The sequence below is a fragment of the Suillus subaureus genome, assembly GCF_016647635.1.
Source record: "Suillus subaureus strain MN1 chromosome Unknown BJ212scaffold_24, whole genome shotgun sequence".
Taxonomy (NCBI): domain Eukaryota; kingdom Fungi; phylum Basidiomycota; class Agaricomycetes; order Boletales; family Suillaceae; genus Suillus; species Suillus subaureus.
Window position 1 is genome coordinate 562118 of NW_024538580.1, and position 25436 is coordinate 587553.

Below are 25436 nucleotides of genomic sequence, written 5' to 3' on the forward strand. Positions count from 1 at the left end.
GCGTAGTGGCAAGCAAACGCAAGTCAGAAGACGTGCGGGTCAGACGGACGTGCGTTGAGGACAGCATACTTTCTGCGAATGAGTAGGCCAGCAAGGAGGAAGATAAAATGACTGTAACAGTCAAGTAGCAGTACCATCTTTCTCTAGTAGGTCAGCCGCACTCTCGTATTCAATGTTCACGGGGGCTGACAACAATCATTATTGCACATATATCTACATGGCGTCGCCACGCACAACATTTTATAGCTTTCCATCCTGAAGACGCGACGCAACCTCGACTTCTTTCTCGTGCACTTTCTCCCTATTTTTCAGCAGGCAGTAATCTCCGAACTCGTTCTTGTCTTGCCACCACGAACCAGGGAGCCAGAGCGCGCGGGTCAATAGTGATGAATGTGATGCGTCGAGGAATGGGAAGCATGATACTCGTTCCCAGGTATCGTTGTCAACTGCGTATCGCGGTTCTAGAAGTGATGACACTGGGTGCTCGGGGAAGTCTAAGTCTACAAGGTAGTCGCAAGACTCAATGGGCACCTGAAAGAGAGTCAACGAAATGCCTCGGGTAAAATCGTTCGACCACTGACACAAAATTCTGGTGCCTCCTTATTAAGGTCGTTCAAGCTCGCTGGGGTGATCCTCGAACCTGGCCTGTCCCACCATCCATTGGAGGTCGATTCGACATGAATCTCTTCAAAATGCGCAGGAAGCAGCCCCCCGAACTCGCTCTTCACAAAGTCGACTTTCACGCCGTTGGGAATGAGGTAGTGACCCGGGAAACGATACCACTCCTTCCCTAGACAGAGCCTCAGATCAAACGCCCTTATGGGTGCCAAGTCGATGGAAGGTCTATCAATCTCTTCCGTCCCGGGAAGAAGAGGCGGGAGAAGCCCAGTAACATTCAGCAGCCGCGGAAGCTCATCAGCCTCGAGGTGGCTGAACGTGGAAAGCGGCGCGTGGTAGTAATGCCACAACGCAAGGACGCGAGACAGAGAAATAAGCCCCGTTACGGCGATCACGGTGCACGTTGTTGCACCAAATATGATGGATCTTGAAGCCTATTGTGACAGTCGAGCAAAGCAAACGTAAGCAAACGCATGTGTGGATAATAAGCATAAATATACCCTATATGAAGACTTGGTGGCGGAGATGTATGCGACTTCCATCCATCCGCGGATGAGGTATAGGGCCACGGCTGCATTAAAACAAATGAGGGGATATGCAGGGAACATGAAACGTTCCTCCTTGTGCGCTTGCGCTGTTAAGATAGCCGTCCAGACATATAGTGGTGCTAGACGAAGGGCGAGTAGCGTAAACGGAGAACTCTGGTCTGGGCCAGGTTTGGATATCCCGAGCCGCTTGCGATCGACCCTATAGGTAACTGCAAGACTAGGCAGAGAAATAAAAGCGAGAGGCACGAGGATATTAAAGTTCAAGAGGAGGTTGAGGATGTAGAAGTACCAGGGGGCTGTGCCGTATAGATCAGGACCACGTTCGGACCCACCAAAGACATTGTAACGGACAATGTTCCAAGGTACGATGCTCCATCTGCCATACGCAGCACTATCAATCGCTATGACGGGAACCTGCGACAAAAGCAATTATTAGGTATGGGCGAATGATGCATAGTGAGCGCCTACAAATATCAGAACGGACACAAGACCGGCAATGAAGAGGCGTTTCCAGCGGGAAATCATCCATGATTTGCGTGAGTTTGGATCAACTCGATCTCCACCAAAAACGAGTAATTCTTCAGACACAAAAGGCAGCGAGAGAGCAAGTGCGAAAGGCCATCCAACAATAGCTCCTGCAGCAAAAAGCATTGTTGCAAATAAAGTTCTCCGCTTGTTCTTGATGCTCGGTGGTTCGAGGGAATACGTAAATGCGATCGTGGTTGCGTACATTGCGAAAGAAGAAGGGAGGAGGGCTATGTGGATACTCAGCCAAAACGAAGATTTTGACGAAAACATGGAGAAAGGATCCTACCCGGAGCAGCGTTCCACATGCCTGCACTGAACAGCAGCATAAAAAACAAGTAACGACCAACCCGTTCGTTAATTTTCTCGACTACAGTGCGGCATAGTTTGGCTTCGCAAAGCGTAGATACAACGGCTAAAGTTATGCGGACTGCGAAGAATGCAGGGCGCTACATCGAAAAGTTCAACGCGATAGTAAATGCAATCGTATTACGAAGACTCACCTTTCCAAGGTTAAGAGTTAGGGGGAGGCGTGCAGGTATGAGGTGTAACAAGACATATGCCCAACTTCGAATGGCATACATCGGGGTGACTTCCCATGTCTGGAAACCATGACCATGATCGATGTAGTGTAGTGGTTCCCAAAAATTAAACACTGACGTGACATGTAACTTAGAGAATTAATAAACACAAGTTTCTGTGTTACTCACCCTCATCACAATCTTGTATATTGGTGTACATAGCCGCTGCTACTCGGATGAGCAACAGGATGCGTACCGCTGTCAAAAAGTCCGGATTCCATGGTTTGCGAGCGGACCTGGAGAAATCATGGGTAGAAAATCATAAATGAGTAAGACAAAGTAAATTACCTGCGAAGCTGATCTTGCAGAATGCCAGAATGCCGTGCAACAGACGGAATAGATGGTTTTGGGTCCTCTTGCGTCTCAAGCGCAAAGTTTGAACATTTGAGGCCATGAAGACCTGACTTTTCTTTGAAGCAGTACAACCCTCAAGCGGCGAGGTTGGAGAAGCTGTGGTCCGCACTACCACGTGATCGATGTGTCATAACGTTTACGTAATGAGGCACAATAATTCCGCGGTCTTGACTTTGTTGATCATGTGACTGAATCGTGTAGTGGACCAACATGTGTCGATTCTCGAACCCCTGGCGTCGTTCGCGCGTTGTCGAGCTGACCTGCGACGATTCTCTCGTCTTGTTTTCTGAAATTAGAAATTGCGCAGTTCGGCAAAGTTGCTCCATTAAGCGGTAGTCGCTGGATGGAGCCCGGTTGCCGTACTGAAGAGGACTGCCAGATCTACGATATACATCTGGTAGTGGCAAGGTGAAAGCCTGATAGAGTCAAAAGACGCGCGGAAGGGTGATCAATAACTAAGTAATGGTTGATTCGCAGCCATGGTCGGTTCCAGCGCGCGTGCTTCCGTGACGCTTCGCGAAGCGGAAGATCAGATTCGGGACTCCCTATGGTCTATAGGCTGCTGTATTCACCAACGGGATATGCTGAACATGGAAAATGCCGGCCTAGTTTGGGTTATCTTCCAATATTGAAATAGGCTTCCTTCTGCCTTACCGTGGCGTCGCAATTGTCGCCCCCGTACTAGCTTACTACTCGCCCTTCGTGTTGTCACTGTCCTCATCCAAGTTTTTTCTTTCTTTCTTCACTGTCGTCTAGCATCCTCATTTTTCATCTTTTCACCCCCTCAACACACGATGGGGGAACTGGAAACAGCTCAACATTTTATTTACATGTAGGCAACTTTTCTGACCAGAAAGCTACTTCTAACGCGTTTTCTGCAGCACACAGGTCTACTTTTGCTGTAAGGACTCGGAACATTGTAGGAAACGCGATTTTTGCTGACCTCGCTCCCCCCTGTCCACTAGGCATGTGTACGTATTGAAATAGATAAACACTCTTCGTCGACAATTTCTCATTAGTACTAATTCGCAGATGCTGTCGTTGTCTGGGACTGGGCCATTAGCTTGCCTAGAGAATGGCGTTTTGTAAATTTTATAATTGCTCACCCGGGTGTTCCTACTGACGAGCACATCAAAGATCTGGAAGACTCATTGGACGCCCGTCAAGACTGCATATCTCTTCTGTCGGTAAGTATCGATTATAGGCAATTTTGAATACAAGTCACCACCGCGTTCTTTAGCTACTGGGTTATTGCCGTCGTTCCGTATCTTTTATATGCTTTTGTCACCAACCACACCGAAGCAGAGTGCCAGAGAATTTACAAGGTCAGTAAGGCGCATATATCCCGCAAACTATCACTCAAATCCCGCTGTAAGATTCCTGTCGCATTGGCCATGTGGAACCAAGTTGGGTCCGAGTGTCCGTCTTTCCTTACTGTTCTCCCAGTTTTCACATATTGAATTCCGACCGTACATGCCAGCTGTTCTGCTCATTCGTACTTACGCGTTTTTCAACCGTAATAACTACCTACTGGCAGCACTTATATGTGCGCTGGCTGGTGTTGTCGGGTATCAACTTTTTGTCGATACTTCTGAAATGATGCGTATGTTTCTCAGCACTGATGATTTTAATTTTACTCTAACAAAAACTACCAGTTCTTCCGTTTGTCACTCCGCCCTTTGTGAGTCACTCTCGCAACTCGAGGGGAAAATCTAAAACCGCTAGCATAGACGGAAGGGCCATGTTTCCCCATTTCTAGGCCCCATTCGGCTCACTTGCTCGGTGAGTTCTCATTTGCGACTAACTTGTATTTTTCCTTACTTATCGAGCTTCCAGGTTTCTTCGTGAGTTTCACTCTCGTCAACTTTGATTAGTCTATAACGTTTGTAGATTGCCCCACTTCTGTTCGACACTATAGTTACTGCTATCACTGTCTGGAAAGCATTTGCAATTCGCCGCCGCAGTGGTGGACCAAGTAGCAAACTCATTCAAACTTTCCTTCGAGAAGGTTCTGACTCGTATGCTTAACGTATACAACCTACTAACTCAAAAAATCAGGTGTCTTTTACTACATTCTCATCTCTATTGCCAACTTGGTATGCCTGATTTTCATTTCACACTTGCTCTCGTAAACTAATTATTGCTCCAGATCAATGGAATTTTCTACCTTCAGTCAGTGCATGGTGGTAGTGCGTTTCGTTGTTGTTTATGTTTATTCACAGACCTCGTCAAGTGATATCTGCGCTCAACATCCCACTGAGCGTTATGATGGCGCCATTGTTGGCATGTCGTTTGGTATGCTCGATTTCCAATATGCATATTCAAAAGCATCCTCATTCGTTCTTTTCAGATCCTTGATCTTCGTGAACGTGGCGCAGAGACCGTTTCCCATTCAGAAGGAACGGGCGTTAGCGCATTCGCAACAAAATCCGGTGTGATTACCTCCAATACTGGTCACCGCGGAAAGCCTAGCCGCGGACGCCACCGCGGCCCAGGCTCAACGATCACTTCAAACGTTATGTTGAGCACTATAGGAAGCATTCCGCCCGATCTTGAAGCAGCTGAGGTGGAGCTTGACGAGATGCACTTTGAGCTCGGGATGGGCTATGGTGGAGATAGCACACGCTCACTGGGTTCGGTGGAAAATGCCACACCAGCCCCCGCCTACAACTCGATTGAAATGGGGTTCAACGCTCGGCCAGGAAGTGTGACTGACGAAAGTGGAGCAGCTGGCATGTCGTCCGTCTCAGGGATTAGGATTGACATAGAGAAGACGACGTCCACGATATGAGCACCAGACGGCTCTGTGCTCTCCAATTCAAGTTCTCGTTTCTGCTCCGGATCGCATTGCATTGATTCCAGATTCTCATTGATATCCACGCAAAGGACGGTTCGTGCATTCTGCACTTGCATTCACTAGACTACGCCATGCTGTCCCTCGGAACCCGTGCAGCGCGTACGTACATCAACGTTTAATCATGTACTTTTAGCTTCTCCCGGTCCCGGATTACCCAAGGTTTTCAAGTACATAAAAACTCCTCGGGTTTTATACCCGCTTCTGCCCTCCCGTTCCTTGATTCTCGTTCTGTCTATACCGTGTATTTTTGTGACCCAATACGCAACCCATACGCGCCAACTGGCATAGGACATTGTCTGAGCCACTTCACCCTGGCGGCGTGAACCCTGGTGCCTCCATAATTGCTGAGTCAAATTGCACCCGCTTTACTGGTCCAATTCCGTTGAATCGTCCGAGTGTTCTTAAGGGCACGTTTTCTCCGCAAGTTTAGATCCGCAGTTGTTGCTCTCCCTCATGTATATATGACTTGTACAACAGTGCGAACGATGAACAGTGTTCGCGTATTCAATCTGCTTGACCTGCCGCAAGAGATAATCCTTCATATTCGTAAGTCATTGTAATATATTGCGACGACTCTCCTCATGTTAACCGGTACTCATTGTCATGAATCTGATAGTGTCATTTCTGGATCTGCCCGACCTTGCAGCACTCTCCAAACTTCATGGTTATCTCGCTCTTTTAGCAGCTGACCCAGTGCTGCATCTCATACGACTCCGAGTAGTCGCGCCATCACGCGTCGGTCATTCCCTATTCGCGCGAAGCCCTCACGGTACCTTACTCAGACCAACCATCACGGACCTCGTGCATAGGCACGTCATCCGCGGACATAATATCGAAAGAAGATTGCGCATGGGCCTGTATATCTACACAGAACACGTAAGAACGCGTCTAGACTCTGCTCGATGATAAACCCAACCACTAACAACCACGCGCAGTCTGTGGATCAGTACGACAGCGGCCTGCGACTACAACGCGAACGTACTGGTCATATTATTGCTTCGCATCTTCGAAGACGTGCGCCTGCACCTGTTGGCCTCAAGTTGTTGTATCACTCTCATATTTTACCTGACATCGAATCGTCGTTGCTCTCTGTTTCGCGGTCTTTGTTGCCTGTGGTTAGAAAGCTCAAATGGTCCATTCAGCGAGACAAACTGGCCAACGAAGTGCGAGGCTTGAGTGGTTCCCTGGGATCGGGGAACTCGGCACTTCCGTTGACCGGAAGCTTGGGTGCTTGGATTGAGCTGAAAGGGCAAGGTGTTGTACAGGACTGTGAACGGGTACGCCTCGCGTTATGCCCGGATGTACGTAGGATGGTGAAGTTTTATGAAAGCTTGGGACACTGAACTTCATTTATTATTTTATGTTCTTCACCATAGACAGTCAACGGTGTGTATTAGGCATAACTGAATTGAATAGTATTGTGTGTGCACAGTGCAGAAAAATTATTGTCTCGATATGTCCCTTCCATCTGACTATAACCGTTCTATGCCTGAGGCGTGTCTCCCGTTGTTGAATTCCACGCACTACCTGGGGGTACCTCCCAGTCTCCATGACATCCCCACGCCCAGTCTGTCCCTTGGATCGTCTCCTGCTGAGCTTCAATGAAGGCGGGAAGTGGGCACATTCCGTGCTTGTCATCATACGGGCAGGTGCGAATCCCATGAAGAGGAACGACGCCATCGTTGATGATGATCCGGATTTGGGGTTCCGGGGTAGATGCGCAGGAGAGGACTGAAAAGTAGGTGCGGAACGTAGAATCATCGTGGGAAAGAACAAAACGTAACTTAGCAAAACTCCAAAACAGAAGCAATCACAAATCGCTCACGCTGGAACTGCATATTAGTCGCGAAAGGTGCGAGATCTGCGGAACGGAATGAACGGTCTTTAGGGATATGGTCTGCAGGAAGAGGACCGCTTGCTGCGAGCGTGCTCAGATTAAGCGCTGTGATAACTACGTGCCGGTAACCGATCAGCTATCATGTGGCGAGTATGATATTGCATGGTACAATATGTAAGAGCACGTACTATTGAGGACAACAACTTCATGCGTAGCGTCTACATAGAGAGCATGATCTAGCGGGAAAGTCTCGGGCGTGTGAAGTGTGGCGTTAGTGCTGCTGTTGTGGGTCGCAATCGGGATATGGGTAAGTCGCGCGACGAGCTCTTGGAGATAGCCGACACCCTGGACGCGAGCAACAGGTGAACCGAAAGCAGAGTCATACCTACGGGTTTGGGGCAAATCACAGTCCGAGCAGTCGGAGAAAGAACATGGTCAGCAAAAAAACCTACAGACGCAAGCACGTGTGCTGACCAGAATGTCAAATCAAGCCTATAATAACGCATAAGTGACTGTCAGTAAATAGTACCGCAGGAGACAGAAAGGGAAGAAAAGGACATACGCATAATTAAAACCCTCCCACTCTTCTTCTGTGAAGAGATCACAGAATCTGGAGTAACCGAGAGCAACAGTCTATCAATGATACAGTCAGTTACAATAGGCAGGACGTTCTACCACAAATGGGCGTACCTCATAGGCACACATCTGCATCATCTCGTACACTTCCTCCCCGGTCCAAGCGAACTCACCCTGCAGACCGTCCTTTCCGATCATCGCCCTCGACAGTCGTTCCCGGGCTTCTGCTAGGAAGTGGGAAACCCATTCTCTAACGTAGGGCAGCGAGCGGTCCGCTTTGCCGGCGGCTTTGGCATTTGGGCAGGTCTTGTAGGGGGCGAAGGTGTTGTTAAACTGACAAAATATATCAGAGTGAGTATTGTGTCTTTTGGGGAAGGTGCTATGCGCAGGGAAGGGGCAGATAAGAAGATGTACCGGAAGAGGACAAACGAAATTCGAACTGTTAACAGCATAAGGTAGCGAAATGACGAAACGAGTAAAACAATATACAAGAGACCGAACAACTCACTCCGTTAGCTTCGATCGTAATCAATTGTTGGTACTGCCCCTCAAAAGGGTAGCCAAAGAACCCAATTGCAAAGTTGAGTGCCGAAGCAAGCATGCGATCCCTGCGGGTTTAACCATTTAGTTTACTATCGGAAAGAGGGAAATGCAGGCCAGAAGGATTAACAAAATCGAGTAAAGAAATAGGCAGTATTACGGTACATAAACTGACAAAGTAAACCAGATCACTTACTGAGACTCTGTCCGGAATACAGGAATCGTATTCGTCTCCGTAAAATTCTAACATTTCCTCCATGTTATCGTGCGGATTTTGTAGCACGAAGAAAGCAGACAGACCTTGAGTAGGAAGCCATACTTGAGACGCATAGATACGCCAAGGTCATCTATATGGGCACGATAAGAGCTTTTCAGGGGAGGAGAAAATAGACACACATAATTGTTGTCGGCCAAAGGGAGTGAGCACTGATTGAAGAGTGAACATTGCATATTACTGTACTTGTGAAAGTCATACCTTCCTCGCCTAGCTTGTAAGTCCTATGCGCACCCCTTCATGAGATACAAGTCGAGAGAATAGAGCAGGACACCTTACCACTCATTCAAGAATGCTAGTTGCCCAGTCGCCTCCCACTGCGATGCGCTCTCGTGTAGACGGGTAGCAAACTTGGCAGGACCACCAAAATTCGCTATTGACGGGAGTATATTACTATCAGTGTTGTAATGGAAGGATAACACGCACTCCACGCGGTCGGATAACGGGCACCGTGACGGTGAAGTAAATGCAGGCCAGTAACAACACATCCAGCAGGAGGCTCTGCGGTGTCATCGACGCCAAATGCTCTACGGGGGACACTGTACCACGGAGAAAGGTTGCCCCAGCTTCGGAAAAGGTTAAAAGGACGGTCGGATTTATAGTGTTTGTGATATTCTTCCTCTTCTTCTTCCATATTGTCATCATGCGTAGAGTGGATGTGCTTGTGAATCTTCGGAGGTGCAACAAGTTGTGCTGCGCCGGTCTGCAAGGGGAGGGAAGGCGCAGTTGCAATGAGGCCGGGCTCTGCGCCAGTAGGAGTACCACCTGGATACCCAACGCTGCAGGTTAAGTTAGCTTTGTTCAACCGACTTGAATGAAACACACCTTGTTGGAAAGAGGTCAGGGAAAGCGTTTGTAGGAGCTACAGGCGGGAAATGGTGCACTTCCGTAGAACCAACGTACGGTGGCGCTTGTGCCCTCACGTCGTCTCCCAGTCGAGGTGGTCCAGCAATACCTGAGACGTCGAGCAGGAAGCGTGCACCGATGCATAAAGCAGCACCTCCAACAAAGGCACATACAAGGTGCACAAGGCTGTATCGTGGCGTACTGACAGTACTAGCTGTAGATGAGTCTGATCCTGTAGGTAGGAGTAATTCGCGTTCTGGCTCAACAAGTGCGTCGTCGTATGCGCCGTATTTTGCTTTTGAGCCAGCCTCGACGTCCTGCTTTGACCCCATCGATCTATTGGTACTGGTGCTCAATGTCGTAGTACTAGACTGTCTTTCTTTTGTGTGATCCGTCTAGGGAAGACTACGTCGTGGGCTGTGATGGGCCGTGAACCAGCTTAACAAAAGTCCCTTTTCGGCTACGTTGTACGGAACTATTCAGTGTTTACATACTACTATTTCACAGCCAGCCATATTGCTTTCCTGTTCATGCCCTTAATTCTTGAAGTTTGTGTTGACTCGATTGAGTCTGCTTTAGCGTGAGTGCGAATCCTTGCATCTCAACTGCAAGAGCAGCTGGTTACTGCTGGTCTCTTTCAGAGCCGTTGAAGCGGGAGTAGATCGTCTTGAACTCTGCAGCAATCTAGGTCTTGGCGGAGGAACTACTCCCAGCCTTGGGCTGTTGAAAGCTATTCGAAAGGTGGCACCTACAATTCCGATCATGGTAGCCGACATCACCGTTATCTGGGCTCTTTCTCGCTACTGACGAGTTTGCCCCACTAGGTTATGATCAGACCTCGGACTGGTGACTTTGTATACACTGAGGCTGAATTCGACGTGATAGTCGAGGATATACGTTGCTTTAGAGAGAATGGCGTCCAAGGTGTCGTGTTCGGCGTTCTCAATCCTGAAGGAGATGTGGACGTGGCCCGTACTCAGCGGTAGACCTTCTTATTGTGCTCCTAAGGCCCTAGAGCGCCAACATTCATTCTAGTCTTGTCTTGGAAGCTTTGCCTCTGCAAGGTAATGTCAACTATTCATCATTCGTTTTTTTCCTGGACTTATTTACGTAGTCTGTTTTCACCGAGCGTTTGACATGACTCGTGACACGAGGAATGGCAAGGCAAAATATAGGCTTGACTGTTAAGCTTGCACTGATTGTCTACTGTAGCATGGCACCAGTTGTCCAAAATTGATGGACTAACCCGCATCCTGACGAGGTAAGCACTACAAATACTCAGGGTAGCTGAATTCAAGTCGATGTTTGACACTTCTTCGAAGCGGTCAGGGCACGGCCGCCACCTCGCCTAGTTCTCTTGATGTCTTGAAGGATCTACTAGACCTTGCAAAATATCGGGATCCACGCATCGAAATTCTTCCGGGATCTGGCATTAATTCATACACAGTCGGTGCTTTATGCCAGGCGTTGCTGTCCCATGGGCTGCGCGAAGTGCATATGAGCGGTGGATGTTGGATCGATGGGGCCTCGATTTGGCGTCGAGACGGAATGGGCATGGGGATTGGCGGAGCCAATGAATGGGGAATTTGGCGGACAAGCGCGAGCGCAATCCGTGCAGTCAAAGATGTCATCGATTCCTTCAAGGAAGCATGACTGCTCCTATATTGAGTAGGGAATCAGACCAAAATTAGGAATCTTCATCCAACTAATAGCGTTTCCTGGGTATAGTCTGCCTCGAACTCAAAGAGTCAACCTACCAGACTTAGGTGAAAATTTTGTTAGATATATAGGTATCGTAAGGTCATTGGACCTTGAACTCACTCCCAAAACATCAACCACATTTTCTGATAAGATGTCTTCGTTACAGCAGCCAGCTCCTACAGTAACAATATGGTGGAGTAATGCCATGTTCTTTGTTTCTACTCACATATTGCTGTAGCCATGTGCGTCAACCTGAGACCTCCCACAACTGGTCCCAGAGACCTTGCTCATGATATTCCTCTACTGGCAACTTGCTGATTTTCGGCAAGATCACTCTGCAACTGGCCTCGTAGAAAGAGACTTACGATTTCGCCAAGAATTACGATTGTCTACCATAGGCTTTGGTTGCATTGCGCGTTCAGGGCAAATGTGTCATTTTGGTTGTTTTCGGGTGCAGTGCATTTCAAGCTTAAGAGTCAATCAAGGTGAGAGCTCCGTTGAAATTGACGTTGTGCTGATGATCTCAATTAACGGACGCAGTACTGGTGGTGTGTTTACATGAACGTTGTACATGTCGTTTTGATCATATTAATGAATTCAAGTGCCTCCGACATCGACTGCATCATATATATATCATCTGTCAACTTTATTGGAACACGGGTCTGAATTCTACAGCGTTTCACGCATGATCTTCAGCACGACCCTTGAGTCGATTGTTCATAACTGAAGGCCATTTTACTAGCAGGAGATTAATTGACACATCTTTAGATACGCAGCCACGAGTGGCTTGTTCTATTCTCGTGGGTGGATCTTCTTCAAGCCCATGTATGAGCGTGTCAAGTTGGTTGATCGCGAAAATCTAGACCAGGACCTGGGTGAGTCGTGCGTAAAATTGTATCAGGACAACCAATGTATCATTCGCAGTCGTGAGGTTTCAGCATGAATACTATGGTAAGGCACTCAAGGCAGGAAATCATGGATAACGTTTGCTGAAGCATTCCAACAGTTCTTCTCGTGAAATTTTCCGGGTACATAGTTCCCGTAGCCCTTGGTTCCCTTTGGAGAGATCCAGTGGGTGGCCTCGTATACGGTGGCCGAATCACTAAGCCTGCTGGTAGGTAATGGAAATTCGATGAGAACACGGCTTGAAACCGTTGTAGTCTGGCACTGCACTATCCTCGTGAACTCGTGCCAAGCGGATCGACTGACCAGGAATTAGGCTGACCCACTGGGACGGGCTACAACCATACTCAGACGAAGATACATCCAGGGGTAATCTTGTGCGTGCGTGTCCTTGTTGCACGAGTCCTTCTTGATTTGCTTGGTTAGGTGTTGGCTACCCTGGCTGGTGGGGAGAGAAATTACAACTTTGTATGTTTTTGATTTTATAACCGTATTCTATGAAATGTCTGATCAGCTTGCAGCATGTATATGCCTTGTCTTTATGACACAGCATACAACGTCCTAACAGTTGTCGAGGTAGCACGCATTCCCTCTTGACTATCGTTCTGGCCCTGCTCGACTAGAATGAGATCCTTCAAAATGGATCATCGCCGCTCTTCACTTTTTGGGATTCATAAAGAGCGTTCGACGGGCTAGGCCGCAAGATATTCACGGAGCTAGATTCTACATGCACCAGGCATGCGATCCCGGATAGTGACAGCAACAATGAGTGGTCTGTGGAGGAATGGAATTACAAACAAGCCAAGTCATATGTTACCGAGAGCGATCAGGCGCTTTTTTACTCGTTTACTTTGTTGACGTGTCCAAGTATCTTAGAGTGAGTGGATCACATATAGCAATCTCATGGAGTTGTATTGACATCAAGCAATTTCGCCAGCCGGGGGAGCAATGTTGCTTCGAGACTACTCGATAATAGGCATGGACGATAATGGAAAGGAGAGATGGAAAGATACTTCGTGGGCTTTCGGAGGTGGAACCACGAATATGCGGCGAAGCGCCAGATACACAAGTTGCGAGTTGCAAGAATTAGCGAAAGAAGTGCATTTTGCAGTTAGACACTAGTGTGACATATGGTTGAACATCTTTATCCATCTAGAACATGCACAATAGTTCAATTTGGCAGGGTCCCGTAGTAGATCACTCCTTTGGCGTTGCGCCAACCAGTCACGTGACTCTGAAGTCCATTTTCGTCTTCGTTGAGCGTCCGAGACCTACACAAGCTGAAATTCGTCGCTATTTTCTTTGGTATTCGGTTTTTTTTGGCCAGGACCAACGGCCACGACTGTATGACGATGATGAAGAGAGAGATTGGTCATTTGTCGAATTATGAAGATGTGGACGGCTCTCGAACAAAGCGACAAAAGCAAGTTGGAGCATCATCTAGCCAAGCCGCTACAGGAACCGCCATAGGAAATACGGCTAATGAAGACATTCAGATGGACACTGGAGAAAGTAGCAGTTCTGGTGTAGCTGGGTTGAAGGAGCAGGGAACAAAGTTGTGGCAGATGTTGAAGGACGTGGTCAATAAAGAGTGAGTAACAAACCCAACTTGAGCTCAGACGCAATCACAGCCGCCTCAAGCCATTTTCCTTTCTGATCTCGCTAACATTTCTTCCGTATATCACACAGAGGTTACATATGCTCGCCAGCATTCATGCGCTTGCCCTCAAAGCGCCATTATCCTGATTATTATGTCTTCATTCAACAACCAATTTGCTTGGACGATATCAAGCAAAAAATAGATGATGGTTTATACAACTCTCTCGACGATATCAGACAAGATTTCGACCTCTGTTTTTCAAACGCCAAAAAGTACAATCAGAAGAACAGTCGAATCTGGCTCGACGCCAAATTCATGCTGGTGAGATTACCCTTTGTCCTATGTTTACACTGATGAGTTCACCCTTGGGCAGAAATTCGTAAATAAGGAGTATACGAAGATGACGGGAAAGAAAGTCAAGAAGAATAGCGATGGAGACGACGATGAGGATAAGGCTGCTGACGGTGGAGACAGTGAGAAGAAGAACAAACAGCCTAACTTGACCCGCCTCTTGAAGGCTAGATTGCAGAAGGTTGTCGATAAAGCTGATGAAGAGACGTGAGTTCACCTTCCTTCTCGACTACAACTTGTTTTTGATTCAAGTAACAGACACCGTGTGCTCTCTAACGTTTTCATGGAGATGCCGTCGAAGAAGGACTATCCAATGTATTATACACAAATCAAACGCCCAATGTGCATAGAGACCATTTTTGTAAGTCGCACATACTTAACTCTGGAGTATGTGTTCACGACATTACCAGAAACACCTGAAGCGCAAGGAATATCAAACCTCTCTAGATTTTGCAACTGATGTCGAGCTTGTGTTCTCTAATGCTCTCGAGTTCAACCAGGACCACAGTCAAATCTGGGAAGATGCAATCATTCTTCGAGTAAGTATCGCATACCCTGAGCAGTATTCTCATTCATACGTTAACAGGATTACTTCCGTCAACTCATGTCTGACATGCCAGAGCCGCACGCGCTACCACAGTACGCGAAGCCTCCAGCAAAGATCAAATTGAAAGTTCCAGGGACAGCGACTGTGGCTGCAGGATCCTCTACGACTGTCACTTCTTCGTCAGCCAAACCACCAGAAAAAGAGGGCGCTACTGGAGGATCGTTAACGTTACGCCTTCCTGCAAGTGGCGGAAATGCCAAGAGTCCAGCTCAATCCTCGATCAATCAGCTGCCACCTGGAGCTGGAGTGCCTATTCCAACGACTACATCTGTGCAAGGCTCAAAACCCATTGCTGCACCTGCACATAAACCCACCCCTACACCTCAACCGTTTGTCGCTGCAGCTCCTCCTGCTCAAGTCCCTACTCCTTTACCGACACCAGCAACACAAACAAAAGCCGCACCATCGCCACAAGTCTCGACACAGCCATCGCAGTATCAGCCAACAGTAGCTAAACCTCAGTATTATCCCAATGCCACCTATCACCAATACACCCACCCGGCTCCGGCTCCTCCGACACCCGCAATACCATCTTCTGCAATACGAACACAGCCAGCGCCTCAGGTTCAGACATCTCAATCGGTTTCAAGATCACCTGCACCTGTATTGACTGGACATCGAGCACTCAAGGGCGTTTGCTTGATAACCAAGCCTCGTGGCAGACCCTTCTGGCTTGATCATCGTGATGGAGTCAAAACCTGGGCCATACGACTTTGCCAAGGCGAGAAATCGATCTCCGTTGCAGAGATCAGATTCTTTGGAGATGATGATGAAACCGGAGATGATGAAGGCGATGGGAACGATGAACAGCCAGAAGATGAAGAGGAGGAGGAAGAGCCCAGTCCTAGGAAGCGTGGTCGTGGCCGTCCGCCAAAGAATCCGAAAGCGAAAGCCAAGGCGGCTGCACTAGCGAAGAAAGTTGAACAGAAGAAAGCTCAGAACGCCCCTACACCTCAACAGGAAAGCATATTGATTAATCTTAACGGTACTGCTATGAACGACAAGCTCGAGGATGGCGTGTGGAATATGGACCTTCAAGTTGGTTCAAATGTTTTGGAAGTCGGTGAGAAGAGTGGATACGTATGGAAAGTATACTTGGAGAGAGTTTCCATCATATAGCGGTTGTACTTGTCGACCCCCACTTTAGATTCCAGCCTTATCTACCTATATTCTCTCTATTAATCGCGCTTGTAATACAATACGCAGTCCGTTTCCAAAGAATTTCTAGTGATCTACAAAAGTCCAATACCAATCATCGTAATGCGAGAGGAACGTCATCGTCCGAGGTTGCGCCAGCATCCCCAATATCCCCAGATAACTCATCGGTATTCTCATCGAACTCATCCTCCTCAAAACCTTCGTCACTCTCTAGAGTGTGCTCAGGTTCATACACTTGGTATCGGCCAACCTCATTAATCTGGTCCTGCACGTATTCTTGAAACAACTGCTCCCGATTTACGGGGCGCACCTCGTACCCCTCCGAGCCCCGACGCACCCTGACAGTTCCGGAGTGCTCCTCTTCTGAGTAATCTGAATCACTGTCAGGAGAATATGGTCGTCCAGGATGGGTATTAACTCCAGGATCTTCGTAATCTGGATGATAAGGTGGTAAAACAGAGACAGGATCTTGCGTGGATTTATATCGGTTACCATTGACACCACGTAGTTGACCATTTGTTGGACGTAGATTGGGATTAACACCCCCGTTCTCGTATGTCCATGGACTGTCAGGGAGCTTGAAGGGTAGCTGGCTAGACAAATCCGGGTCTCGAGGAGGCCAGTTATAATGTTCTATATCAATAGATCAGTCAACGAGGCGTCATATCAAACATAATAACGCAGCTGCAATGAGCGTACTGACACGACAGAACGAGGACGTCAGAGGAAAATGACAGCTACCAGATATAGCGGTCACAGTTCCAAATCGTCCACTCTCCTTCGGCGACTCTGTGCTGCAGCCTGTTCATTCCACTCACCATCAGCAACTGAAAGCTGGTATTTAAGGCCAGTTCCAGGAGGGACGGTTGGACAACACCACAAAAGTGGATTGTTTCCGAGAATTGAGGCAATATTACGCCTCGCGCCGAGGTTCTGCAATACATCAGTAATTTGTTTGTCGACATGAATCAGATACTTGCATATGGGAACTTGACCTGTGTACGACACGATTAGTTAATTCGCTACAGCTTACCTAGAGGGAAGGTTTACCTCTTCAATTTTGCCGTGTCGTCGTAGTATTGCAGCTTTATCTTTCTCCCAGCCTTCGATAGTCGTGGTATTGCCCAACAGACTGTGAAAATGATAAAGACTGTATAGTCACGGTGAGCAAACTGTAATTCTGCATGCAAAGTAGCAATACCTGAAAGCTCCAACTACAAGAATCACGGGGATGACAAAAACGTAGTTCAATATGATGAAGATAAGTTCGGCACCCGTTGGCTCGTCCTGAGTTGCTCTATGTTCAGTTACAGGTTCAATACTTCAGGAAACAACTTACATAGTACCGTCTCCCAGATGCGGCCATGACTCGGTATGAGACCATAACGAAGTGATACGAGCAAGTTACGTCCACGTAAAATAGAAAACGAATAAAGTGTCCATAATTGAAATGGCCGATGCAGTTGTTTGTCCAAGGACAATGGTGGTCTGTGGCAGTCAGAATGTGAAGAGAAGGATGCCCAAAAGTGCTTACCCATTCTCAGCACGCATCTATCAAGCAGTCAGCATCGCAATAATTCGCTGAAAGCTCCTGCTCACCTGTTGCATTGTCTGCAATGATGGGACCTCGGAGGCTTGAACTTTTCGCAGGTACGGCAAAAGCGGGGGCAACCTGTCAGTCTTTTAACCTCGTACCCTTCGCTTGATTGCGTGTCCGGTTTCTGAGAGATAGTGTCATCAATCTGAATGACTGCGGCTGAGCCTTAGGCGTACCCAACCATCCGGAACCTCTCCGGGATCAGTAACTATGCATAGGTAGTAGTTCCATAGTAGTGATGCAGCAAGGACACTATTGGAGCATAAATTTCAAAGTACATTCGGATTAATGAAGCTCACTTGAATGGCAAGAGAAGAGTTATGAGCTCTACAGACAACTCACGCCCATACCAAGGCCATATAATGTAGATTTGGCAGGTTAAGGCAGGGAAAAGAATAAGAAATAGCACGAAGCAAATGGCAATGCGCCCCAAGATGGGGTGCATGTCTTGGTGTGAGGTCGAACAAGATCTAGGTAAGACGAAGTGTGAGCGTAGTAGCTATCACCAACCAAAGACTGTGCGAAGCCAGGGTTCCGAGAAAGGAAATTCACCATTATGTCAATTAGTATATTTACAGTTTCGCTGTTTTTGCTCTTTCATCATGCAGCATTCAAGGGCTCTTGCTGGGCTCTGCAATCTAGGACGCTGCTACAAGCAGACAACCCGGTCATACTCTACGAACAGCCCATTTGCATCTTTTATTTCAGATGTTAAGGTTCCAGAGTCAGTAGCTGCTTCGGTAGAAGAAACGCGTCGGAGTGCCCCAAGACTTAGTTCATTGGGAGACATAGAAATTCGTGCGTAACTTTCTCAGTCCGCGATATTTGGCCTTAAACAGTGATTTTAGCCTCTATCATTCCATCATCCACCACTTCTCTGTTTGCTGCACGCGCTGCTCAGAGGCAGAAAAGGCTGCTGGCTGAGGCTGCACCAAAAAAGATCGAGGCTAAAGTTGTAAATACACCGAAGCCAACTTCGCCTGCTACAGGTTCTCTGCTATCTAGGAGGTCTCAAAGACCCCCGAAAGATGAGGAGAGACGTTCCAATGATGGACCCTCGAGCCCGCAGACTGCCGCTCACCCTCGTCTGAGACGGCCCCTTCCTGCGGAGACTAGGTCAGCACCAGCAGAGATTAGATCTGCGCCAGCAGAGATCAGGTCGGCACCAGCAGGAATGCGCACAGACCGACGGAGGGAAAGTTCAAGGGTTCCAAAGCCAAGCCGCGTTGTTAAGCCCACATCTCCCATCGAGAATCTTAATAAAGTCAACAAATCCGCCCCGCCACCATTGCATGTTAGTTTCAACAACACTGACTTGTCGGAGCTGTTCAGTTCCCCAGCCCTCATTCCATATGTCGTTCAGCCATCAGTTGCACAGTCACGCATTGACTCACGGATGCAACTCTTGAAAGAACGTGCCGGCGATTACTCGCGATATCTTTCGGGAGGCGTTGAATCCACAACACAAACGCAAGGGTCGATAGATTACGCGAAGTTGATTTTGGCTCGTAGGAGAGAAGTTGGATTGAAGCCGAGGCGCGCCGCTGTGGAGCTCATGCGTCAAGCAGGACTCAGTTCCACGTCAGGTATGCGAGACTTCACTACATTCAAGACAAAAACTTAATCAGAACTTGGCAGTCTCTGCAACTCTGTGACCTTAATCAGCTTCGTTCATAATGAAATCTTGTTCCATCGAAACGAGAAAAATATGACCGCTACACTAAATACATGCCCCGGGACAAAAATAGCCATAAGTTACACCAGAAACAGTCAAAGTATATATCATAAGAGTGCATGAGGGTATGATTAAAAAGTGCTAAGGATCAAACAGGCACGGTACCATTCATCCCGAGTTGCTCTTCCGCAATGATTACAGGCTCTGGTGTACGACCTACCGAATCCGTATACTCGAGTTGGGCAGGAACTATCCATTCAGGAAGTTCAAAGTCCCTAAGTTCCTCAATCTCTTGTGGCACTTTTGTGCCAAACGCAGTTACATGCCTATGCGTTTTACGAGCAGTTGGCGCAGATGAGGCGCGGATAGCAGCCTGCATGAGGACGCACGGTTCTGGTTTCGGCGCTGGTGCGGGATGCGGATGGCGCGGTGCACGATGTTCTGGAGTAGAGTGTGGAGAGTATGCCTCATCGAGGTGTGACGGTCTTGCGCGTTTGCGCGGTCGTTCGGATTCGACGGACTCTGTTTCAGAAGAGGCTCTGGATATTGGTTTCGCTGGAGACGCTCTGGATACCGATTTGGACTTGGATGGTGAAGATAATAAATAGGTTGTAGGCTTGGGTGCTGGGGTGCTGGATACTGATGGGGAAAAGCTTGACTGTTTCGGCATCTTGATTTTCAAGACAAGTGAGGTGCTGGCTTTGGTAGGTAAAAGAGTGGCGGAAGCTCGGCCATTAATGATTGACTCGTCTTGAGGGTAGATGTCGGAGGAAGGAGGGATATTGACGCTACTCTGCCTGCTTGCTTTTCTCTGATCGAAATAGTTCTTCTTGTCCGACGGTAACAGGGTGCGGTATCGATCCTCCAAGATGTAAGCTACCTCAAGCATCTCCTGCCGTCGCCTCTCCCCCTCGTTACACATGACTGTCCCGTCGACGTGAATTGCCGTAAGGCTCGTGTCTCGGCTGTCTTCGACCTGAACTGCATCAGATGGTAGGGGGAAAGATGCTGCGGGTAATCCGAGGAATGCACTTCCGTCCATCGCCCTCAGCTGTTCTATCCTCTCCTTGAGCTTGTACTGCTCATGCTTCAGCTTCTCCTTTTCACGGAGACGCTGGCGCTTTTCAAACGTCTCGTACTTCCTATGGCGCTTTTCATATATGGCATCAGAAGTGTCCGCTGACTCAGGGAGCTAGGTAGAGATGATTTCTGGCGTGAGCTTATGCCAAAGTTTAAGACTTGCGTTTCAACGCACCTCCGCAGAAATTCTCGGCCTGAATCTACCTCCAACGCTAGCATCCTCTGACAAAGTAGTGAATTCAGGTGTCTGTATGATTTGTTGCTCTCGATAAGCTTGAATAACATCTGGCCTGTCGAAATAGCGTTGATTCGCATGACTATTGAGTCCGAAGTCAGTCGAAGATGAGGGTTGAGGCTGGGGTACGAGGGCAGAGTTTGTGGTCAACAAGAACTGCGTATTTGCCGGAATGAGCGGCTCATTCTCAACTGCGGTAAGGATGTAAGTATATGAACTAGGTAGAGCAAAAAAGCGCAACGAACATCTTCGTCTCTGCGCGTCCAATATCATGAGGTCAACATCACAGCTTCCTATTCCAGGACCACCACGACGTGAACGGGAGGGTAGGACACGTTTCTGTCGAGGTTTTAGGCTTGAAAATTCAGATGAATCTGCCATAGGAAGTCCTAGCTCCTAGCCGTACTAGTAGCAGTCGCCAGTTCGAGAGTAGTAGTAGCAGCAGTGCACTCTAGGCTATTGCTAGTCTCAGACTTCTAGACTTCTGCCTGTATCAAATGTCGCAGATCTCCAGCTCTTAGAGTTTATGAGAGAGGTTCGTGAAGCGATCGAGAGGAAATGGACATAGGCCGAAAAATAAAACTTTCTTTCGTTGACCGCCGTAGAAGCTTTCGTGCCATCAATTACAGTCCACACTTTATGTTTTTATGCAAATCTCGCGTTAACCATCGTCTTCTGCCTACAATATGCCTAGACTATGCATCTCTTGGAGCTGCAGAATTTTCTCGGAACCTCCAACCACCCTTCGTTAGTGCTGCAACAGCAGCGTCGGCCTTCTCTTTGGGGACCAGAACATAATCGGTATTCCTATCAAGGGATAAGCATCACGCAAGTCGATTATATCTGCTACGAGCGCTAACCATGTCGAAACTGCGAACACCGGAACATTAGCATCTTTCAGCGGCGTCGTGAAATTACAGATCACGCCAGTCAACCCTGTTAGCAAGCGAAGATTAGATTCTCTTTCCGTTACCAACAAATGTAGGAAGACACCAAATTCCATGGGCCCTGCTATCTTGATGCATTTCCATTCGCCGTCGTCATCAACAGCTTCACCAACAACAGAAATCTCTTCTCCTGTTCTGGTGATGGAGAAGACCCCTGGAGTTTGTTGAGCAGCGTTCAGCCCGCTCGCAATTGCAGCTGGAACGCCTGCATCTACTGGGAACTGCTTAACGAAGAAGGTCTGAGCCAGTAGCTCAAGTTCCAAACTCGGGTGATTGAGGGGTGGAGGCATGTTATCACTAGATTTTCCTAAGTCTACGACACGGTAGTACTGACGGGATGGAAGTTCGAACGATCAAGAAGCCATGTACAATTATAGATTTTGCTTGGTAGCATCGGAGCATACTTCTCAATATTGCTCATCACTAGTGAACTCGTCCTTGATTGGTATTATCCTTCTTTGGGAAGGTACTGGATACCACTCGAGAGGCAAGTAGAATCCTCAGGGGTGTCTGGAAGCACGTTAACGGTCGGTCTGCCACTGATACATGCAACGTACTTATCGGGACGAAATCGCCATCAATAACAGAGCCCTTGAGATTGAAGTACCAGCTGACCGAGCTGAGTTTGTCCGATCGCGAGCAGCCCAAAGTTGGAGTGTACTGGAAAATAAACGTTATGAGGATGTATTTTTGAGCAAAATATGAAACCTACTCCTCCAGAGCCGGCTTCGAGAGCCGACAACAAATCCGAAAGCGAATAAGTCTGGCTGTATGACGGAGTGATGCCTGCCTGGGCAAGCCAGTCATACGTGGGGAGGGTCTTGAAGACCCTCACCACAGTCTCAAAGAATGCCACGGCCTTGCATAATAATAGTGCTCAGAGTAAATACTTCCATAGATGACGCCTACTTACCTCGGCACCCGTAGGGCTGTCGCTGGGAAGACAATCAACATTCAGTGTGCTAAAAAAAGGTCAAATGAATATGCATCAAAATTCCGGACCGTCTGGACCCTGTACCTATAGCATGTGCCATGTGTAGCCCACTCATGCTACAATGCTTGACAATAAGCATTCGAACGAGTTGAAAGTTCCGAGTCTCACGTACCTCCCAGAATTTTTCATTAGACCCATCATCATTAAGCCAATACTGTTGCATGAATTCCAATGTAGACGATGCACCCTGCGATTCGAGTAGCTGTGGGAAATCAGCTGGGGTGGTTTTGGTATCGAGGAGACTAACTGACCCCGGCGATATTCTTGTAATCACGAGAGGGATCACAGTCCTCAATGTAAGTGCCGTCGCAGCTACGATGTATTCAAATTTTGTACCCCAATAGTCCAGCTACTGTGACTTACTTATCAGGCCACAAACCTGAATTTCTCATGTCAGAACAAAGTCAGAACGCCATTAATTACACACCATGAATGGTCCAACTGTCCTCGGGGCTACCGGCAACGTCTGTGTCCCAAACCTGAAAAAAAGTTATTTCTGGCTCCACATGTTGAACAAGGCAAACTGAACGAACTTGCGTCTGCATGATCAGGCCCTGGAGCTAGTTAGGGCAATTCATCACCGATTGAGACTAGAACAGGGACGTACTCCAGGACTTTCATAACAGCAGGTATCGGCGGCGGGTGTGTTCGCATTTTGGCACGATGCAGGACCGGAAGTCCCGCAGCCTGAGCTACCAGAGCTCTGGAAGAAGTTCATCGGGTTAACGTAGGACGACCCGAGGAGGGACGACAAGACAAGTGACGAGACAGACATTGTGTACAAGGAGGAGAGGACTGCAGCTGCCTGAATATTTATATGCTACGAAAGCAAGCTTCGGGAGCAAGGTTTGACCGGTGCCAGCCTGTCATGTTTAAAAAGGATGTGGGACATAGCCAGAATTCAATTCCCTGAGCGAACGTGGGGCGCATTTTAATAATCATCACGTTGCAATACAAGCTAGAAGGAAGCACAGACAAAGTACACACATGGCTTGTGTCGGGGTGGGAAAGTTCGGCAAGCGATCTGCTTTATTCGATGCTAGCACGATCGTGCTTTACAGGCTCACAGGTATTATTCCGGTGAGAATACCGTCAAATGTATGGAATTGAAGGAACCCGCCGAATAGGGATGAATGGGTCTACTAGATCGGGGTGTACGCATCGCTTTCCGCATTTTCATACTCCTGCCCATGCACCAACCACTGATTCGTCCAGGGTTGAGAAGGCTGTTGTACCTGATAAGAGTTGAACCGAGCCTCTTGGTTCTCAAACCATGCAGGAGGACCATTGAATCCAAAAGCGGACGCGAATCGAGGATTGATGTGCGGCTGTACAGATTGTTGTTGCTGTCGTTGTCCAAATTGGTGAACTTGAAAATCGCCTGATGGATAACCCCACATTGGTGAAGGTGAGAAAGGCTGCGAAGAATAGCCGGGGATTCCGACCGGTTGATTTGTTCCGCGCTCTATCTCGTCAGGTGCGGGCGATAGGGGGATAGAGGTGCTTGTATTGTACGGTTCCATTGAAGAAGCTGTAGGGTTTTGTTGAGACCATCTAGATTCTCCCCACGAACGTCGTCCACGATCTGGTCGCCCATGCCCACGACCCCTTCCACGATCACGGGCCCCTCCGCCTCTATCGTAACCTCTACCACGCCACCGGCCCCGTCCTCTGCCGTCTCCAAAGTTTCTCTCTAGTTCCCTACCGGACAGACGAGCCTCAGTAGAGGGACCACTCAAGTCTTCTTCATATTTCACAATGTCCACCTTGATCTCGTCGGCATATGGGTCATCGTATGGGATAGGCGCTGGACGCGACGGCCCGGCAACCCGGTACCCATCGTCATATGGGCCATGGGCATCGTATGGGTTTGCCCCGTAGAAAATGTTATCAATATCATCGTTGTAGTGAGACTGCGACGGCGTAGGTGTTGTCCGTCGAGACGATGACACAGACATGCCACGTCTGCCGAGAATAAATGAGAGTGAGAATATTTTTGAGTGCATACACATACTTTTTCTTCCGTGCCTGCTTGAACGCGGCTTCTTGTTCGTCATCCGAGAACTCCATTTCATCTTCACCGGGCTCCTCATCATGAATGTTACTTGCATCGCTGCCGCGAAGCTTTTGAAGGTATTCCGTGAAGACAAAATTACTTCGTTGCGGTATATGGTAAACTTCGCGAGCGACTCGAATCTTCTCAGTATCCAGTGGGTAGCTCTGGTTAAATTTTATTTGATACAAGGGCTGGGAAGTGGGTCCGAACGTTTCATACACCTGCATAAGGTCAGAAGAGGTGTCCTGAGAATACAAAATACGCACATGTCCGAGAACCTGTCGATCGTCGAAGACAAGTAATGTCTCGACATCTAGTGCCTTTTCAGATGCAGCTCTGGAGGAGTCAGCAGGAAGGCCTTTCACAATTACTACATTCCCAATAATGTTCATCACCTCGCCAACTTTGTCCAATACTTCTTCGGGTCCGACTTCTGATACAGAAGGGACAACGATGTCTGTTTCGACAATCTCATTTTTGGTCTGTACATATGATGCAACAGCTGTAGCGCCTGACTCCTCGTCATCGTCCACATCAATCTGTGGTTTTCGAGGGTCCTGCGCATTTTTATCTCCTGCTTTATCAGCAGTTTCATCCTCGTCTGACTCAGAATCCGAGTCCGAGGAATCAGAATCTGAGCTTGGTTCTGACTCTGGTGATCCTGGTCTGGCAATAGTCTCAAAATATCAGCTGGCATATAGTGTTAAGAGACTCACAAAACAGGTGTAAGGTTGGAAGATTCCTCCTCTGGAACCATTAAATCGGCTTCAACCTCGTCCTCACTGTCAATCTCGCTGGACGAGCTTGCGATAGAGTCATCGCTCGAGTCTGCGGACTTGTGGACATCCTTCCAGATATCCGCTTTTGGCAGAGGGACAACGCCGACAATTTCTTGAATAAGGAGTATATCCTGGGGGACCAGGTCGGGGACTTTGAACTGAAAATCCATGACGGGCGACAGGAAAATGGATAGCGA

At 48.1% G+C, this 25436-nt stretch overlaps 12 protein-coding genes across 12 annotated transcripts; 5 read left to right on the forward strand and 7 right to left on the reverse strand.

Moving 5' to 3' along the window:
• Positions 1–240: 240 nt before the first annotated feature.
• BJ212DRAFT_1447985 (glycosyltransferase family 22 protein) lies at positions 241–2666 on the reverse strand (the record flags this gene model as incomplete). Its single annotated transcript, XM_041338474.1, has 9 exons — positions 241–531; positions 582–1052; positions 1119–1580; positions 1635–1921; positions 1981–2140; positions 2195–2346; positions 2402–2508; positions 2561–2634; positions 2655–2666. The coding sequence occupies 9 exons, from the start codon at positions 2664–2666 to the stop codon at positions 241–243; spliced, it is 2016 nt and encodes a 671-aa protein (XP_041191211.1).
• A 754-nt stretch (positions 2667–3420) lies between these two features.
• Positions 3421–5417, forward strand: BJ212DRAFT_1275545 (uncharacterized protein; the record flags this gene model as incomplete). The annotated part of the gene is made up of 15 exons (XM_041331229.1): positions 3421–3458; positions 3508–3527; positions 3659–3711; positions 3764–3813; positions 3867–3951; positions 4003–4045; positions 4107–4229; positions 4282–4307; positions 4357–4408; positions 4463–4470; positions 4517–4634; positions 4685–4722; positions 4776–4798; positions 4849–4921; positions 4977–5417. The coding sequence occupies 15 exons, from the start codon at positions 3421–3423 to the stop codon at positions 5415–5417; spliced, it is 1191 nt and encodes a 396-aa protein (XP_041191212.1).
• A 551-nt stretch (positions 5418–5968) lies between these two features.
• On the forward strand, positions 5969–6826 carry BJ212DRAFT_1275755 (uncharacterized protein; the record flags this gene model as incomplete). The annotated part of the gene is made up of 3 exons (XM_041331239.1): positions 5969–6029; positions 6100–6359; positions 6419–6826. The coding sequence occupies 3 exons, from the start codon at positions 5969–5971 to the stop codon at positions 6824–6826; spliced, it is 729 nt and encodes a 242-aa protein (XP_041191213.1).
• Positions 6827–6897: 71 nt separating this feature from the next.
• On the reverse strand, positions 6898–10005 carry BJ212DRAFT_1367921 (histidine phosphatase superfamily). The gene is made up of 14 exons (XM_041336166.1): positions 9536–10005; positions 9137–9489; positions 8990–9083; positions 8912–8934; positions 8833–8862; positions 8737–8783; positions 8633–8679; positions 8405–8504; positions 8011–8229; positions 7883–7953; positions 7795–7812; positions 7509–7705; positions 7309–7434; positions 6898–7214 (listed from the first exon to the last, which is right to left on the reverse strand). The coding sequence occupies exons 1-14, from the start codon at positions 9886–9888 to the stop codon at positions 6967–6969; spliced, it is 1926 nt and encodes a 641-aa protein (XP_041191214.1). The 5' UTR covers positions 9889–10005; the 3' UTR covers positions 6898–6966.
• An 81-nt stretch (positions 10006–10086) lies between these two features.
• BJ212DRAFT_1275605 (copper homeostasis protein CutC) lies at positions 10087–11209 on the forward strand (the record flags this gene model as incomplete). Its single annotated transcript, XM_041331232.1, has 7 exons — positions 10087–10136; positions 10174–10321; positions 10381–10538; positions 10592–10620; positions 10671–10700; positions 10769–10817; positions 10879–11209. The coding sequence occupies 7 exons, from the start codon at positions 10087–10089 to the stop codon at positions 11207–11209; spliced, it is 795 nt and encodes a 264-aa protein (XP_041191215.1).
• Positions 11210–13712: 2503 nt separating this feature from the next.
• On the forward strand, positions 13713–16005 carry BJ212DRAFT_427038 (Bromodomain-containing protein). The gene is made up of 5 exons (XM_041343171.1): positions 13713–14081; positions 14134–14318; positions 14370–14472; positions 14522–14650; positions 14698–16005. The coding sequence occupies exons 1-5, from the start codon at positions 13875–13877 to the stop codon at positions 15835–15837; spliced, it is 1764 nt and encodes a 587-aa protein (XP_041191216.1). The 5' UTR covers positions 13713–13874; the 3' UTR covers positions 15838–16005.
• BJ212DRAFT_1447991 (zf-DHHC-domain-containing protein) lies at positions 15971–17918 on the reverse strand (the record flags this gene model as incomplete). Its single annotated transcript, XM_041338475.1, has 9 exons — positions 15971–16509; positions 16695–16809; positions 16927–17026; positions 17078–17163; positions 17216–17364; positions 17411–17427; positions 17476–17597; positions 17650–17725; positions 17773–17918. 9 exons carry the CDS (start codon positions 17916–17918, stop codon positions 15971–15973), a joined length of 1350 nt encoding a protein of 449 aa, XP_041191217.1.
• Positions 17919–18075: 157 nt separating this feature from the next.
• Positions 18076–19097, forward strand: BJ212DRAFT_1482798 (uncharacterized protein; the record flags this gene model as incomplete). The annotated part of the gene is made up of 2 exons (XM_041340488.1): positions 18076–18271; positions 18322–19097. The coding sequence occupies 2 exons, from the start codon at positions 18076–18078 to the stop codon at positions 19095–19097; spliced, it is 972 nt and encodes a 323-aa protein (XP_041191218.1).
• Positions 19098–19296: 199 nt separating this feature from the next.
• Positions 19297–20844, reverse strand: BJ212DRAFT_1482799 (uncharacterized protein; the record flags this gene model as incomplete). The annotated part of the gene is made up of 3 exons (XM_041340489.1): positions 19297–20340; positions 20404–20654; positions 20709–20844. 3 exons carry the CDS (start codon positions 20842–20844, stop codon positions 19297–19299), a joined length of 1431 nt encoding a protein of 476 aa, XP_041191219.1.
• A 241-nt stretch (positions 20845–21085) lies between these two features.
• Positions 21086–22128, reverse strand: BJ212DRAFT_427113 (ACT domain-containing protein). Its single transcript, XM_041343172.1, has 5 exons — positions 22123–22128; positions 22026–22070; positions 21457–21920; positions 21324–21399; positions 21086–21270 (listed from the first exon to the last, which is right to left on the reverse strand). The coding sequence occupies exons 3-5, from the start codon at positions 21698–21700 to the stop codon at positions 21159–21161; spliced, it is 432 nt and encodes a 143-aa protein (XP_041191220.1). The 5' UTR covers positions 21701–21920; positions 22026–22070; positions 22123–22128; the 3' UTR covers positions 21086–21158.
• BJ212DRAFT_1275596 (ribonuclease T2) lies at positions 21859–23122 on the reverse strand (the record flags this gene model as incomplete). Its single annotated transcript, XM_041331231.1, has 11 exons — positions 21859–21909; positions 21957–22070; positions 22123–22269; positions 22324–22372; positions 22429–22460; positions 22517–22606; positions 22656–22716; positions 22768–22783; positions 22832–22883; positions 22938–22958; positions 23012–23122. The coding sequence occupies 11 exons, from the start codon at positions 23120–23122 to the stop codon at positions 21859–21861; spliced, it is 744 nt and encodes a 247-aa protein (XP_041191221.1).
• A 188-nt stretch (positions 23123–23310) lies between these two features.
• On the reverse strand, positions 23311–25422 carry BJ212DRAFT_427233 (Gar1/Naf1 RNA binding region-domain-containing protein). The gene is made up of 4 exons (XM_041343174.1): positions 25177–25422; positions 24727–25126; positions 24419–24681; positions 23311–24369 (listed from the first exon to the last, which is right to left on the reverse strand). The coding sequence occupies exons 1-4, from the start codon at positions 25407–25409 to the stop codon at positions 23547–23549; spliced, it is 1719 nt and encodes a 572-aa protein (XP_041191222.1). The 5' UTR covers positions 25410–25422; the 3' UTR covers positions 23311–23546.
• Between the last annotated feature and the right edge of the window lie 14 nt (positions 25423–25436).